The sequence below is a fragment of the Barbus barbus genome (genome assembly GCF_936440315.1).
Source record: "Barbus barbus genome assembly, chromosome: 41".
Lineage (NCBI taxonomy): Eukaryota > Metazoa > Chordata > Actinopteri > Cypriniformes > Cyprinidae > Barbus > Barbus barbus.
Genome location: NC_136719.1, coordinates 16500004 through 16514865, shown reverse-complemented (window position 1 = coordinate 16514865; position 14862 = coordinate 16500004). Strand labels below are relative to the sequence as shown.

General features: G+C 36.3%; 1 protein-coding gene across 1 annotated transcript; it reads left to right on the top strand.

The window, feature by feature from the left end:
• The first annotated feature begins 1472 nt into the window (after nucleotides 1-1472).
• Nucleotides 1473-14690, top strand: LOC306860555 (activin receptor type-1-like). Its single transcript, XM_079402300.1, has 11 exons — nucleotides 1473-2086; nucleotides 6586-6657; nucleotides 6828-6860; nucleotides 6957-7184; nucleotides 7952-8130; nucleotides 8562-8661; nucleotides 9204-9350; nucleotides 9518-9793; nucleotides 11331-11528; nucleotides 12852-12982; nucleotides 13733-14690. The coding sequence occupies exons 2-11, from the start codon at nucleotides 6588-6590 to the stop codon at nucleotides 13877-13879; spliced, it is 1509 nt and encodes a 502-aa protein (XP_079258426.1). The 5' UTR covers nucleotides 1473-2086; nucleotides 6586-6587; the 3' UTR covers nucleotides 13880-14690.
• The last annotated feature ends 172 nt before the right edge of the window (nucleotides 14691-14862 follow it).

Below are 14862 nucleotides of genomic sequence, written 5' to 3'. Positions count from 1 at the left end.
GACCTCAAAATCACACATATCATGGGAACAGGGAAAATAAATACACAAATGCTGCTCAAATAACAGTTCTTCTTCTCCTCTCCTCAGATCTGAGGAGTGCCAGCTGTGTCTGAAAACACCAGCCAAGAAAGAAGATTGAAAAAGACTCCAAAGGAAACTGCATGGACATTTTCTTTTGTGTGTTATGATGCAGTCTAAGTTAATATTATTATTGGAACTTATTACTTGATTATATTGTAATGAATGAAAGATAGGATTTTTGTTTCCATCATATCTGTTAGAGCTGTCATGCTGTTTACTGAGATTCATCTCCGCCTCATTGGACCATATGGGAGGCTTCAAGCCTTAGAGGGAGATGTCACCATAACCTCAGGCCGCCCTGCCCTCAGCAGTGTCCCATCAAATAAACCAACTGTGTTCATCTGTGTCCAATCTACTTAAAAGCAATTTGTGGCCTCAGGATCACCAGTTTTGCTTATCACTGATTATGTTTTATGCACATCATTTTCAGATTAAGATCTAAATTCTAGTCTTTATGTGATTTTGTGAAAATAAATTTACATGTTCACATTAATTTCCAGCATATTCTGAAAAAAATGAAAACATGGAATATTCTTGCTTTTGACATTTGTTATGATGCAATTTTGTGATTTTGACTAGAATTTGGTCGTATTCTAATATAGATGAATGTGCATTACTGTTCAAAAGATCTTTAAAAATAAAGTAAAACTTATATTCAGCAGAATATGCATTCAATTGATCAAAAGTATAACAGTAAAGACATTTATAATGTTACAAAAGATTTGTGTTTCAAATAAATTCTGTTCTTTTAAACTTTCTATTCATCAAGGAATCTTGAAAAAGCACAACTGTTTTTAACATTGATCATTTTTGAGCATATTAGAATCATTTCTGAAGGATTCCATGACACTGAATACTGGAGTAATGGCTGCTGGAAATTCAGTTTTGCCATCAAAGGGGGAAAAAAAAAACACTTTAAAATATTTAAACGGTTATTTGAAATTGTATATTTCACAGTATTGCTGTATTTTTACTGTGTTTTTTTATTAAATAAATGCAACCATGGCATGCATAAGGCAACTTCTTTCAAAAACATTACAAAAGCAACCCCAAACTTTTGAACGGTAATAGCCTATATATGACATGATTTCTAATTCTGAACTGAGAAACTGTCATATATTACAAAAATCAATATTAAATGGCAAAAACAAGTATATAACATTCATTATTCAAACCTTGTAAGGTTTCAAACCTACAACCTTTTGGTTACCAGCTCACATATTTCAGATTAGGGCTACACCACCCAAAAACCCTGCATGACCATATCCTACTGACAACTTCAATGATAAACAAAAATATTTTTTTAATTTTCAAGTGAAAAGCACAAACTGAATGGAGATCACTTTTGAGATGCGGTTTGCTCAGAAGGCATGAATCCTCTATGAAGTTATATTCATAAACAACCAGCTATGAGAAAAAAACAGACGTGGAAAAAATGAAAGGTCTTGCAGCAACAGGAAAACAGCTATGAGAGCACATTCCAAGTGAACCCCGGCTTAGACAATGAGGGGTGGGACAAAACTGTATATTTTAAAATCTGTAATCTAACCGCTAAATGAAGAGCATTGCTCAAAATCTGCTTTACACTTATCGAGATGGAGTCGTCAGGAGTCGATCAGGGAATGTTTATTTCCAAGCGAAAGAAGACTGTTTCTTCCCCGAGAAGTAGTCTCTTGTTTTCGGTTTATCAGCTCTAGATTTGACTGGAGATTATAGCCTATGCCACGACTCGATATGTTCTGCATTACGGCGATTTACGCGATATTTCGCTTGAGGAAATAGGACTGCTCGGATTGGGAGTGAATGAAAGCTGAACTGTGAAGAGTTTAACTATAGAGTTTACACCGAGAGTGCCAGGATGTGGAAAAAGTTAAGGATGCAGCACATCTGGATATGACTTGCGCCGCTATATATAGTTTTATGTTTTGAGTAATGAGAGACTAGTTTCATAAAGAGATGAAGTTTGATAAACTTGATTCGTGAGTGAGCGCAAGACGAAAATCAGGTAAACAACCCTTCGTGTTTTCTAATCTGTTTTTCTCTCTCTCTCTCTCTTAAAAATGTATCTTATGGTTAACGTGTCGTAATTCATTAATATATATGAATACTATTTAGAGTGTAAAGTAAATAACGTTTTGAATGAAAGGGTCATGATTAGTCTAGTTGATAAATTGGTAAGAGCTTTTCTGTGAAGGGGCAGCAGAAGTAAAAAATTTAGCAGGAATTTCTTTATTTAAAGAAACAGAGAACCACAACAAGCTGAAAAACACAAATAATAGTCGTATTTCCCCTTTAAATTCCTATTTGAGAAATGTTCTCCTCACAGGTGAGCTGATAACAGAAGGACATTTAAAATATGTTACAGTGTGTGTGTGTGTGTGTGTGTGTGTGTGTGTGTGTGTGTGTTTGTGACATGAGTACACAAATTTGTATAATTACATGGGTATGACATAGGTATTACAAGGAGAAGGTGATTTATGAGGACATTGCCCCATGTCCCCATATTTCAAAAGACTTATAAATCATACAGAATGAGTTTTTTTGAGAAAGTAAAAATGCACAAAGTTTCCTGTAAGGGGTAGGTTTAGGTGTAGGGTGATAAAATACGGTTTGTACAGTATAAAAACCATTACGCCTATGGAATGTCCCCACAATTCACAAAAACAAACGTGTGTGTGTGTGTGTGTGTGTGTGTGTGTGTGTGTGTAATGTCTAATGATGCAGTATCCGAGACTTGGATGATGCTCTCATATAATAATGTGCTAACAAATGTGGGCCGCATCATATCAATCACATTGCCTAAGTATTAGAATTAACTATTACAAGAATTTAAATAACTTTATAACCATTACAATAATTTAAATACCAGTATTCTGTGTAGACACGTCATGTTTTACCAGAATCCTTGTTGCACTCACTGACGCAAACAGCTCTAAATGAAGCCCACATCTAATTATCATGAACCGTGAGGTCAGTTCATTTATCTCTGTAACTGTGAAATGCTGGCGCTTACAAATACATTGAGGCGTACCAGTCCTTTTTAACTGCAGTCAAAACAGGCAAATTCCTACAGCTGCAAGATGGAGTCAAGAGATATGCTGCTGAATGCTAAATTTCCACTTAACTATTTTCAAAATCCTTAACTTAACTATTTTCAAAGTCAAATTCTTGATTTATTTCTTCAGGTTAACAATATGGGCTATTATGGGCAGTTACTGTATACTTTTGGGAGGTCCTTCAGAGTGACATGCTATACTCCATCTAAACTATTTTAAATAGAATTTTGCTTATTCTTTTATAGTTGTTATCATCATACATGCAGCTTTTTCATAGCTTAAAATGAACTAGCGAATGCAAAAAGTGAGTAAAACGGTTCACTGTCACTTATGCATTCATAAAAATTTTAACCCAAAATGTTAAAATAAAAGAAGGATTCTCTATAGTCACTACCCAACAGGGTAAGCCACTTTAGTATAGTTAGTATTAGAAATAAGAGTAACATAAATAAATGTAAATATAAATGACAAAAATCTGAGCAGCCAAGGGGTTTATTCTATTTCAGAGAATGAGTCCTGAGAAAAGTGGAAGGAGATTTAGAAAGTGTACTGTTAGTTCCCATGGGTCTTTAGACTGCTCTTGGAGAGAAGGCTGACATGCAGGCCATCGAAACAGGAATCACATTTCATCATGTTCACTTTAAGCTTTGATTCAAGATGGGCAATATCTGATTTGAGAAACATCCTGGCAGCTTGGAAATAAAGATCAGTTTACCCAGAGAGAAGAAAGCATTTCCAAAAGGGTGGGGTGGTTTTCCACTTTAAATGTGCCCCAGAGGGCCTAGCAATTACCCATTTAGTGTATGTGACAAAGTTGTTTACACTGACCCACCTGTGCTTACACTGGTGGGCTTAAATGGAAGACTTAAAAGTCTACTTCTCAGACAAAGTGACTCATGTTGGAATCTCACTGTATGTGTTTCTATATCAGGAAGTGGTCATCATCATTTTCAGTTACCCATTATTTGTGTGTGGGCTTGCATCTCGCCATTCATTTAAATCAAATGTACTGCAGATAGCACGGTCACAGATTAAATAGATTAAACATTGAAGGAAACTTCTCATACATATGGCTAAAGGCAGTTTTATGTATATGATATTTCTTCAGAAGGGAAGGATCAACTTATACACATCAACTCTGGCTCTAATTACCGATCCATTTCAAAACATCATGGCTGACTCTGTTTTTCCATGACATCACATAACTATATAGTATACCTACTTTAATTATAGTGTTGGGGCTACACAAAAATGTTTTGTTGTTATCAACATCCTACTGTTATATAGTGATCATAAAATGAATTAGAAAAATTTGGGACACTTAATCAGTTAAAAATGTATGAATGTCATTGCTTTAGATAAAAAAAGGCAAACAAACAGGCATATATCTCTGCAAAAATGCTAGAGATTTTCTCAAAATTCTAATATTTTATATTAGAAAATTAGAATTCTGAGAAAATCTCTAGCATTGTTACACTCACCGCCCGCTTTATTAGGTACACCTGTTCAATTGCTTGGTAACACAAATTGCTAATCAGCCAATCACAAGGCAGCAACTCAAAGCATTTAGGCATCTAGATGTGGTGAAGATGACTTGCTGAAGTTCAAACCGAGCATCAGAATGGGGAAGAAAGGGGATTTAAGTGACTTTGAACGTGGAATGGTTGTTGGTGCCAGACGGGCTGGTCGGAGTATTTCAAAAACTGCTGATCTACTGGGATTTTCACACACAACCATCTCTAGGGTTTACAGAGAATGGTCCGAAAAACAGAAAATAGAATGGGCAGACTGGTTAGAAATAATAGAAAGGCAACAGTAACTCAAATAACCACTCGTTACAACCAAGGTATGCAGAATACCATCTCTAAACACACAACACGTCGAACCCTGAAGCAGATGGGCTACAGCAGCAGAAGACCACACCGGGTGCCGCTCCTGTCAGCTAAGAACAGGAAGCGGAGGCTACAATTCGCACAGGCTCACCAAAATTGGACAAAAGAAGATTGGAAAAACGTTGCCTGGTCTGATGAGTCTCGATTTCTGCTGCGACATTCAGATGGTAGGGTCAGAATTTGGCGTAAAGAACATGAAAGCATGGATACCATCCTGCCTTGTCTCAACGGTTCAGGCTGGTGGTCAGACTGGTTTCTTGAACATGACAATGAGTTCACTTTACTCAAATGGCCTCCACAGTCACCAGATCTAAATCCAATAGAGCACCTTTGGGATGTGGTGGAACGGGAGATTCGCATCATGGCTGTGCAGCTGACAAATCTGCAGCAACTGCGTGATGCTATCATGTCAATATGGACGTAAATCTCTGAGGAATGTTTCTAACACCTTGTTGAATCTATGCCACGAAGAATTAAGGCAGTTCTGAAGGCAAAAGGGGGTCCAACCCGGTACTAACAAGGTGTACCTAATAAAGTGTCCAGTGAGTGTGTGTGTGTGTGCGTATATATATATATATGACCAAAAACTAAATATTAACAGTAAAAATATTTGTAGGTAAATATTAATAATTATTAGTTTAATAATTAATATTATTAGTTTAATGCAATATAAAAGTATATACAGAATATATATATATAAACAAAATGTATTATATTAAAAACATTTTATATAATATTTAAAAATTGTAAACAATAGAAATATTGTAGATAGATTAGATAAAAGACAGTAATATGATGAAAAGAAAATGTAGTACATGTATAAAAATAAAAATATATATTATAATTAAAATATTTCTATTTCATATATTAAATATGTTTCATGTAATATTTTGACATTTTTAGTGAAATAATTTTTATAAATAATCTATATACAACAAAACAGTGTAGTTTTCACCTATTTCTTGTTGAAAGTGGCCTTGGCCTTGAAGGCCAACACTTCAGCATGCGGGTTTTCCATCATCTTCATATAATAGGTTTCACTAAGCCATTTTGCTTGTGGGACCAGTCGACTTCCAGACCTAGAGGAACAAGCAATCCGGAGTATCTGGACGGCTAGCCGGGTGCGGCCTCTGAATGGCAGGAAGTATAGCCATCAATATTTACTCTGCGTGTGCAGCAGCCAGAGTGTCTGTGAGGACCAGCGGCACAGGGGAGAGCAAGGCCTCCACTAAAGTCCCCTCCCACCCATTCTGACTATAATTGCTACACAGACAGACTGACTGGACCCTCTCCATCTCTCGTTCTTTCACTCATGACTTCCTTTGGGGGTTATTGTGATTTTCCATTAGGGCTTGCAAAGAGATTCCATCACTACATGTCACTGTATGATTACGCCATTATATGACTCCAGCATGGAGCGATGCCTTGTAAATGCCAGATCATCGAAGGATGGTGCAAGGGAGCATGGGATATATACATCGGAATAAATTGAAGGAGCTGGAAGTGTTTTTTGTGTCAAAAGTGCTCACTCTTACCCTTTATTTCCTATTTCCAAGACATGAAGGCTTCTGAGATGTTCGCTGTACTGTTTGTTTTGGTGTATTCAAGGAGTTACACAACTCTCGCAGGTGAGGTTACATAATTGCAGTTACACAAGATTTTATGTATGCATATTGTTACACGAAAACCAGCCTTTGTTGGGTTGAGTAGACAATAAGCCAGAGGAAGTATATATCTTCCTGCTCTGCTTGGACATATTGTTAGACACAGTTGCAAACAAACACGTTTCTTTTTTCAGATCACATTTTGACGAACTCTCCCCCAAAGAATGGTATGTTGTCATATACTGTATATATAATGAACTGAAATACCGTAATGTTATTCACACATAAAATTGCTACTTACATTATCCCTCTCTTGTCCATAGATGAAGGCAAGGAGGGCGTTTTACAGTGCAGCTGTGAGAATACATATGCCTGTGTAAACAACACCTGCTGGGGCAATATTTGCTTCTACACTTTTGTCCATGAGCGAGTAGTCAGGGGCTGTTTTCCCACCAGTGAGCAGTGCCATGTGCCTGTTGTACCTGGATTGTATTCCAAGTGCTGCTTCACACACCTCTGCAATGCAAACCTCAGTGTGCCTGAAAAAACAGGTAATCATTTTTTTAAAAACATATTTTTTAGCTCAGGGAACAATTACTCGTTTTTCAGTTAATACAGATGTTAATTAGTAAAATTAAAGACTCTTTTGCCTTGGTTGGCCTGACATTTGTAGACGTTTGCTCTCTGCTGCCTCCTACTGTTATATTGGTGTTTGACAGGTTTAATTAAACTTGTTTAAGCTTGTTACTTTAACTCAAATAGAAACAACCATTTAAATATATTTAAATATAAAGAAATATTTTAAATATGTGTCAAAATACAAAGAAATGGACAAAAATATATTGCTTATCTTTGTTTTTTTTTTATTAATTTATTTTTCGTTATATCGTCATATCTTTTGCCCACTTTTATTATACTTTCAACCTAAATATATTCATAATGTCTTGCATTTATCCAAAATGTATTTTCTTACCCTTTTATATATCGTTTAAACTTTCAAATGACATTTATTATATATAATCATCACATCAGTTGGCTCATAGCAGTAAAATTCTAAGTCTCTAGCATAATTTCTTTGAAGATTACTGTTTGTTTGCTACTTTATATCTAATGCAGTGATAGATACATTTGTAAGTGATTAAGTCTCCAGAAATGTCCAAATTCATTTTGAGGCCACTATATAGGATAGCACAGTTGGATGCTGAACACAGCAACATTTTCACACCAAATTTGAATCTTTTAAAAGAACATAAAATGTGGCTATGCAGAACTGTTTTTTCAGCTGGTCTGGTACAGTGATGATACTGTCTGTTTCCAGTGGAAAAGCCCATCAGAGTGATTCTGCTGGTGGGAGTGCCGCTGTTGGTGCTGCTGGTGTTATCGATGGCAGCCTGTGGGCTCGTGTTGTGGCTGCGTACGAGGCGACAGCACCACCAGCTGGTGGAACATGACACTTCCATGCTCAAAGTCCCCAGTGGAGGGGACCCAACATATGGGGTAAAGCACTACTGCTGGGTGGCATTCACAGCTTTTTGACTGATCTCAGTATCTTCACTTCATTATTTGTAATGAGCTAGTAGTCTTAATGATTATTATCTGATCTCTTATTTACATTAGAGAAAAATCTCTGTTGTTTCTCATGAGATTCAATGGAGAGAAAATGTTATCTATGGAGAAGATACCCTACAAATATGTCTTAATTCAAATATGTCTTACAATCTCATAAACTATGCTTAAGATTCCAAAGTTTGTAATCAAAAGTGGAGAAACATCTGAGACAAAGTTTTTTAGTAAGTTTTAGTTAGTCAGTCAGTCTCCTGAGCAGCCTCTGAGCAAAATGTCCTCTGTTGTGACTCAAATGTGTGTGATTTTTTTTTTTTCTTTTTTGTTTGGTCAGAAATCTAAGCGTGTGTAACTCTCCTTTTTAGGACATATTTGATGAGTTTTGTACGTCGGGCAGTGGGACTGGCCTGCCTTATCTGGTGCAGAGGACCATGGCTCGACAGATCTCTCTGGTTGAGTGTGTTGGTGAGAGAACATTCATATCTCTTTACACAATGCTGCATTGGCAGAGGTTGAAACAACTGCAGGGTGACGCTGTGACGTCTAGGATCTTGAGATGTGTCATGCTGCATCCCTGTTTTTTTAAATACATGCTGTACAACATTGAATGTGACTGAGAGGGTGGTGGCATACTGATTTAAATTAACCTTAATATTTTAAATGCTACCTTAATTTAATAAATATTTTTTTAAATCATTATTATTATCATTATCTTATTATTAATAATAATAATTTAATAAAAATTTATATTAAAATTTGTTGTAACCATTTTTTTATTATTATTATTAGCTTAATAATTTAATAAAAATAATAACTATTAACATTTATTGTAACAATATTTATGATTATTATTATTATTATCTATCAAATGTATTCAAATGTTATATAATTTTTTTATTAAATATAAAATATATTTAAAATATAAAACTAATAACAGTGCACTGATGATCACTATACATCACTATAATATGCATCTAATTTCATTATTAATGTAATTTTTCTGACAGGTAAAGGGCGTTATGGAGAGGTATGGAGAGGCACCTGGATGGGAGAAAGTGTGGCTGTCAAGATTTTCTCCTCTCGTGATGAACAGTCCTGGTTTAGAGAGACTGAAATCTACAACACGGTTCAACTAAGGCATGAAAACATCTTGGGTAAGTTCCACCCACACTGCATTTTTCATTGTTTGTGTGGGAAGGGATCATTCTGCGAGTACTGCTGCAGCCACAATATGTTCTGACTTACCCAAACATTACACAATGTTTGATTTAAAATGTCTTATTTCTCTCTTACACATGTTCTCTGTGTTCTCTGCTATCAGGCTTCATAGCATCAGACATGACGTCTAAAAACTCTAGCACTCAGCTGTGGCTGGTCACGCACTTCCATGAGTTGGGCTCCCTCTATGACTTCCTGCAGAAGAGCCCGCTGGACCCCGAGGGCTGCCTGCGCATGTGCCTGTCTATCGCCAGCGGCCTTGTGCACCTCCACACCGAGATCCTCAGTACGCAGGGCAAACCAGCCATTGCACACCGAGACCTAAAGAGCCGCAATATTTTGGTGAAGAGAAATGGCCAGTGCTGCATTGCAGACCTGGGTGAGAAATTAGGAAAAAACAGAAGAGTCTTTAGCAGATAACACATTCCAAACCATGAGGGATACAGAAATTAATGACTTCTCACATTGTCCTGTTTGTTGAGGGGTGATGTGTTTTGATTACCAGAGTATTGTTGAGGTGGGACACATTAGTAATCATCTAGCAGAATACAATAGCAACCCGGAAGACCTTATGCTAAATATGCTAAAAACATTCAGAATACTTAAGCAACCGCATACCCTGGAAACTGCAACCAACTGCAAATTACACGAGTGACATGTTTTGAGTATTCTATAGTCTTAAACTTAAGCAACCACACAGCATAAAACATGATAAAAACAGTCAGAACCACATAGCAACACCTTGGCAACCACCTTAAACACTGTAGCAACTAGGGCTGAGTAAAAAATATTGATTTGTCGATTTTAATCGATTCCCATTTTTACAAAACGATATCGATTAAAGTCGATTAGTCTTGTCTGCTTTCATTTAATGAACGGAACAGTAAACGCACCTCCCATCCAATAAATCGCAATAAGCTTCATGTTTTGTTCTTTCTGATATAAAACAAAGTCTCAGATTTCAAATTCTGTTCATTTTATTACAGTATTCAAACAATAAATGCTGTTTTGGCGCTGTTTAATGTGGAGTGAGTTCAAGAGAAGCAGCAGCACAAAACACGCGTGAACTGATCATGTCCTCCACTTTAAAATCAGTTCATTTTAACCTTCAATATTATAGTAATGTTGTACCAACCGACTCTCGTGTATTTTACAGAATTTAGTTTTTTAAATTGAGAAATTTTGCATGTACTGTACGTGATGTCAGAATCGAATTGTGAAATTTGTGTCAAAACTCAGCCTTACTAGCAACCACCTAACAACCACCAAAGCACCTTTGCTACCAAATAAAAACAATAAAATAATTAGAACACTTAAGCAACTGCATATTAGCAACACCCTGGAGACCACCCAAAACATTGTACCAACCACCTAACAACCACCAGAGCACCTTTGCAATCGGAAGAAAACACCCTGGCAGCAACCTTACCACCACAAGAGCATCTTTCAACTGCATAAATGCATACTAAAACACCAGAGCACCTTTGTTACCAAATAAAAAAACTCAGAAACTTTTACACAACCACACAGCAACACCCTAGCAACCACCTAAAATACTGTAGCAACCACCTAGCAACGCCTAAAGCACCTTTGCAACCACATAAAAGCATGATAAAAACAGAACACATCAGCAACATCCTGGCAACCAACTAACAACCACAATAGCAACACCCTGGCAACAATAAGAGCATTTTGGTATTGCACAAAACATGCTAAAAACACTTAGCAACTATAGCAACACCCAGAATACTTTAGTATAATGGAGGAGTCTGTTATTGCCAAATCAATTTAGTAAAAAAAAGAATCCCATTTTACTTTGGCAAATCACATACGTTATTAAGAGTGAAATTCCAGTTGATAGCAAATACTTTTTTGTTTTTCTCTTTAAACATAATGTCTTCTGTGTGCTCTCTTAGGCCTGGCTGTCATTCACTCCCAATCTAATGATTATCTGGATGTGGGCAACAACCCGAGGGTGGGCACCAAGCGTTATATGGCACCGGAGGTTTTGGACGAGAGTATTCGTGTTGACGTTTTTGAGTCTTATAAAAAAACTGACATCTGGGCCCTGGGTCTCGTCTTGTGGGAGATAACTCGTCGAACTATTGTAAACGGTAAGATGGGGGTAATTATTTCACTTTATTTGGTGGCACCACTGCTATTCTGTACTCTTGTGACTTGGAATTAATTTTAATTATGCTTCAAAACATTACATACAGTATTAATACCAAAAACTTTAATATGCCAAGACTTATCAAATAATAATTGGGTAACATTTCAGTGCACATTGCAACTTTCATTGAAAAGTTCTCTGACTGCAGGATCTCAATGTTCTAACTAACTTTCGGTCTTCTGTTGCTAAGCAACGATTTTCACCATTCCGATAGATGTGATAGACTTCTCTATTTATTTTTTCTCATAAGTTTCTTCGTCTTACTTCCCCTCCATCCCTCCCTCAGTTTTTTTTCTCCATGGGTACGTCTGTGTCCTCTATCCACCCACGATTAGCGGCCCAATAATTATAAACAATCTTATCTGGTGTCAGCACTCCCGCTCATGTAGTCCAGATGCACTTGTTTTCTCTCTTTTCTCGCTCTCTCTCTCTCTCTCTCACACACACACACACTCACTTTTTAAGAAGCATTTAATCAACCCTTTATATATAATTTTATGTACTATGTACTAACTGTGAAACATTCAAATGCATCTTTCTTGTAGAAGTCTGTTGCAATGTTGCATTTATTTAACTGGTAATACAATTTAAAATAACTGTTTTTATTTGAATCCATTTTCAAATGTAATTTATTCTTGTGATGGCAAAGTACAATTTTGAGAAGCACTAATATTATTAATATTTTTGAGGACACTAATGTATTTTTTTCAGGATTCTTTGACAAATATAAAGTTCAAAATAACAACATTTATTTGAAATAGAAAGCTTTTGCAACATTATAAATGTCTGTCGCTTTTGATCAATTTAATGCCTCCTCCAGAATGAAAGTATTAACTTCTATAATAAAAAATAAATAAATAAATCTTACAGGCTCCAAACTTTTTGAAGTGTAGTGTGTAAATATGAAAGCTTCCAATTTGCATTTTTAAAATACTTATTTATATTTCTTTATATGAACTTCTGTTTTAAGTAAAAAATGCAAAATAATAGCTTTTTTAATGGTCTCGCTGTAGATTTTTACCCCATAATGTCAACTGCCATATGCTGCTCATAGACTCCCTGGATAATTTCCAGTCATCCTCCCACAGAAATATTAGTACTGCCAACCTTCAAACTCCCAAACCACTGTTTTATAGATATGGTCAGAAGAGACTTTCAGTCTCGGCACACATCTGCATTTTTGTTAGTAAAAAAATCCAATGCATTGTAGTCAGCAAATGCTGACAAAAACCCATAAAATCCCTTAATTCTGTGGTTTTCTCAGGGATTGTGGAGGAGTACAGACCGCCCTTTTTCAACATGGTGCCCTCTGACCCCAGTTTCGAGGAGATGAAGAAAGTTGTGTGTGTGGACCAACACAGGCCCAGTCTCCACAATCGACTACACTCTCATCCGGTAAGATAGTCAAACTTGCCAGAGATAGAGATTCAGTGACTCGGAAGACTTGGACTCCAGTCAGACTCTACACAAGGCTTTGCTTTGACAGCTGCAATCTGGAGCAGTTTGTTAGGAAAGCATTAAATGTGTGTGGGACAAAATATTCTATCAGTCAATGATGTCACTGAAAAGAATCTTGTGGGCTTTAATTTTAGGCTTGCTGTAGAGAGCATATTTATTGCATATGCAACAGAAAATGGATGGAAATTTACATTTATCCTGCTTAATGCCATAATCAAGACAGAGAAAAGCAGCTATTCAGCAACCATGTGAAGAGTAGCAGAATAGTCGCTAAATTTGTTGCGATTTGCACTTGAAAATAATTCTTCCTCTGAGTCCATATCTCTTGTTGAAACTGTTTGTCATATTAGATTGTTTTATGTCTGCCACAAACACATACTCCTTCCTACAGTGTATCTACTCAAAATCCAAAAAAACGCTAACAACTAACAGTTTTGAAATACAAATCCGATATGACACGTATTTCAAAGCTAGCAGGACACATCAACACAGTTCACACAGAATCCTGTTGTTTTGTGTGAGAAGTTGGTAAATTTGGAATTGAAGTTGAAATCTGGGTCACTTCTTTGTGTCTATTTTGGTAGACTGATTTGAAATGAACTCCAGTCACTTATATTCAAGACAAACATGTGACCATAAGAAATGACAAAATAATTATCTACTTTTTCTGGGGTTTTTTCTGTCTAGATTCTGTCTGCAATTGCAAAGATTATGAAAGAGTGTTGGTTCCAAAGCCCTTCAGCTCGACTCACTGCTCTGCGTGTGCGAAAGACCCTCTCCAAACTGGACCAGGACCATGACTACGACATCGACAAGCTCAAACTGGACCTCTAGAATAAACCTCCTGCCATGCATAGCCAAAGCAGTTCCATTCTAACGGACCGACATGACATATTCATCCATCTGAGTGCTTTTAGACTCTTTTAATGTGCCTTTCAAGCTTGTCTTAAGGCTTCACTGAACGTGGCTTATCTTATCATGACATTAGTTCACTGTGGGAAGTCGAGGCCATAACTGCGCTGTTAAATGTTTCTCCTCAAATATATCCACACAAATGCTTTTCCAGGACCTACATATTTCAACACAGTGACTCATTTGTTACTGAAATTAAAACAAGGTTGATGAACCCACAAAATTCTTTTCAGTATAGTGAGAGTGAGAAGGTTTTTTCAGGCAGGATGTGGGTCATTCTGGACTTCCTAACTGCGGTGTTTCCTGAAATTCTTACCTTCTTAAACATGACTGTAACCTAGAAAGGTTGGCACATGCTTTAGACTGTTTGTTGCACTTATTTTTTATAGCTGTTTTTTGGTTCCATTAAAGACCGGACCATCTTTTTGCATTACAACTTGCACCAAGTAATTATTAAAACAGAGGACATATTAGTATAGTGCACTTTTATAAATTGTTAAATATTTTTTACAAGATCAAAATTACAGTCACATTAATCTAGCTGTACTATATCTTTTTTATAATGTACAATAGAATTGCTTTTTCAAAAAATAATCATCAAAAATTTGTATACAAGTTCTTTTGCACAAAATGTCTATTGTTATTTTCACTCCAAATAACAGTATTTAAGTATTAATAAACTTCAGGATACTGAAGCAGACTTTGAAATTTTCTCTGTACCAAAAGGGTCTTCAACAAAAAAAAAAAATTATTAGAGCTCAAGCTAATTTTTGTGGGGGAAACAATAAAATAATGATAAAGTGTATAAATAATTACAAGCTAAATTTCACTTAAATGTGTCATTGAACATTGACATTGTAGTTTTGTCCACTAGAGGGCATTATTAATTGCTCTTTTCTCCCCCA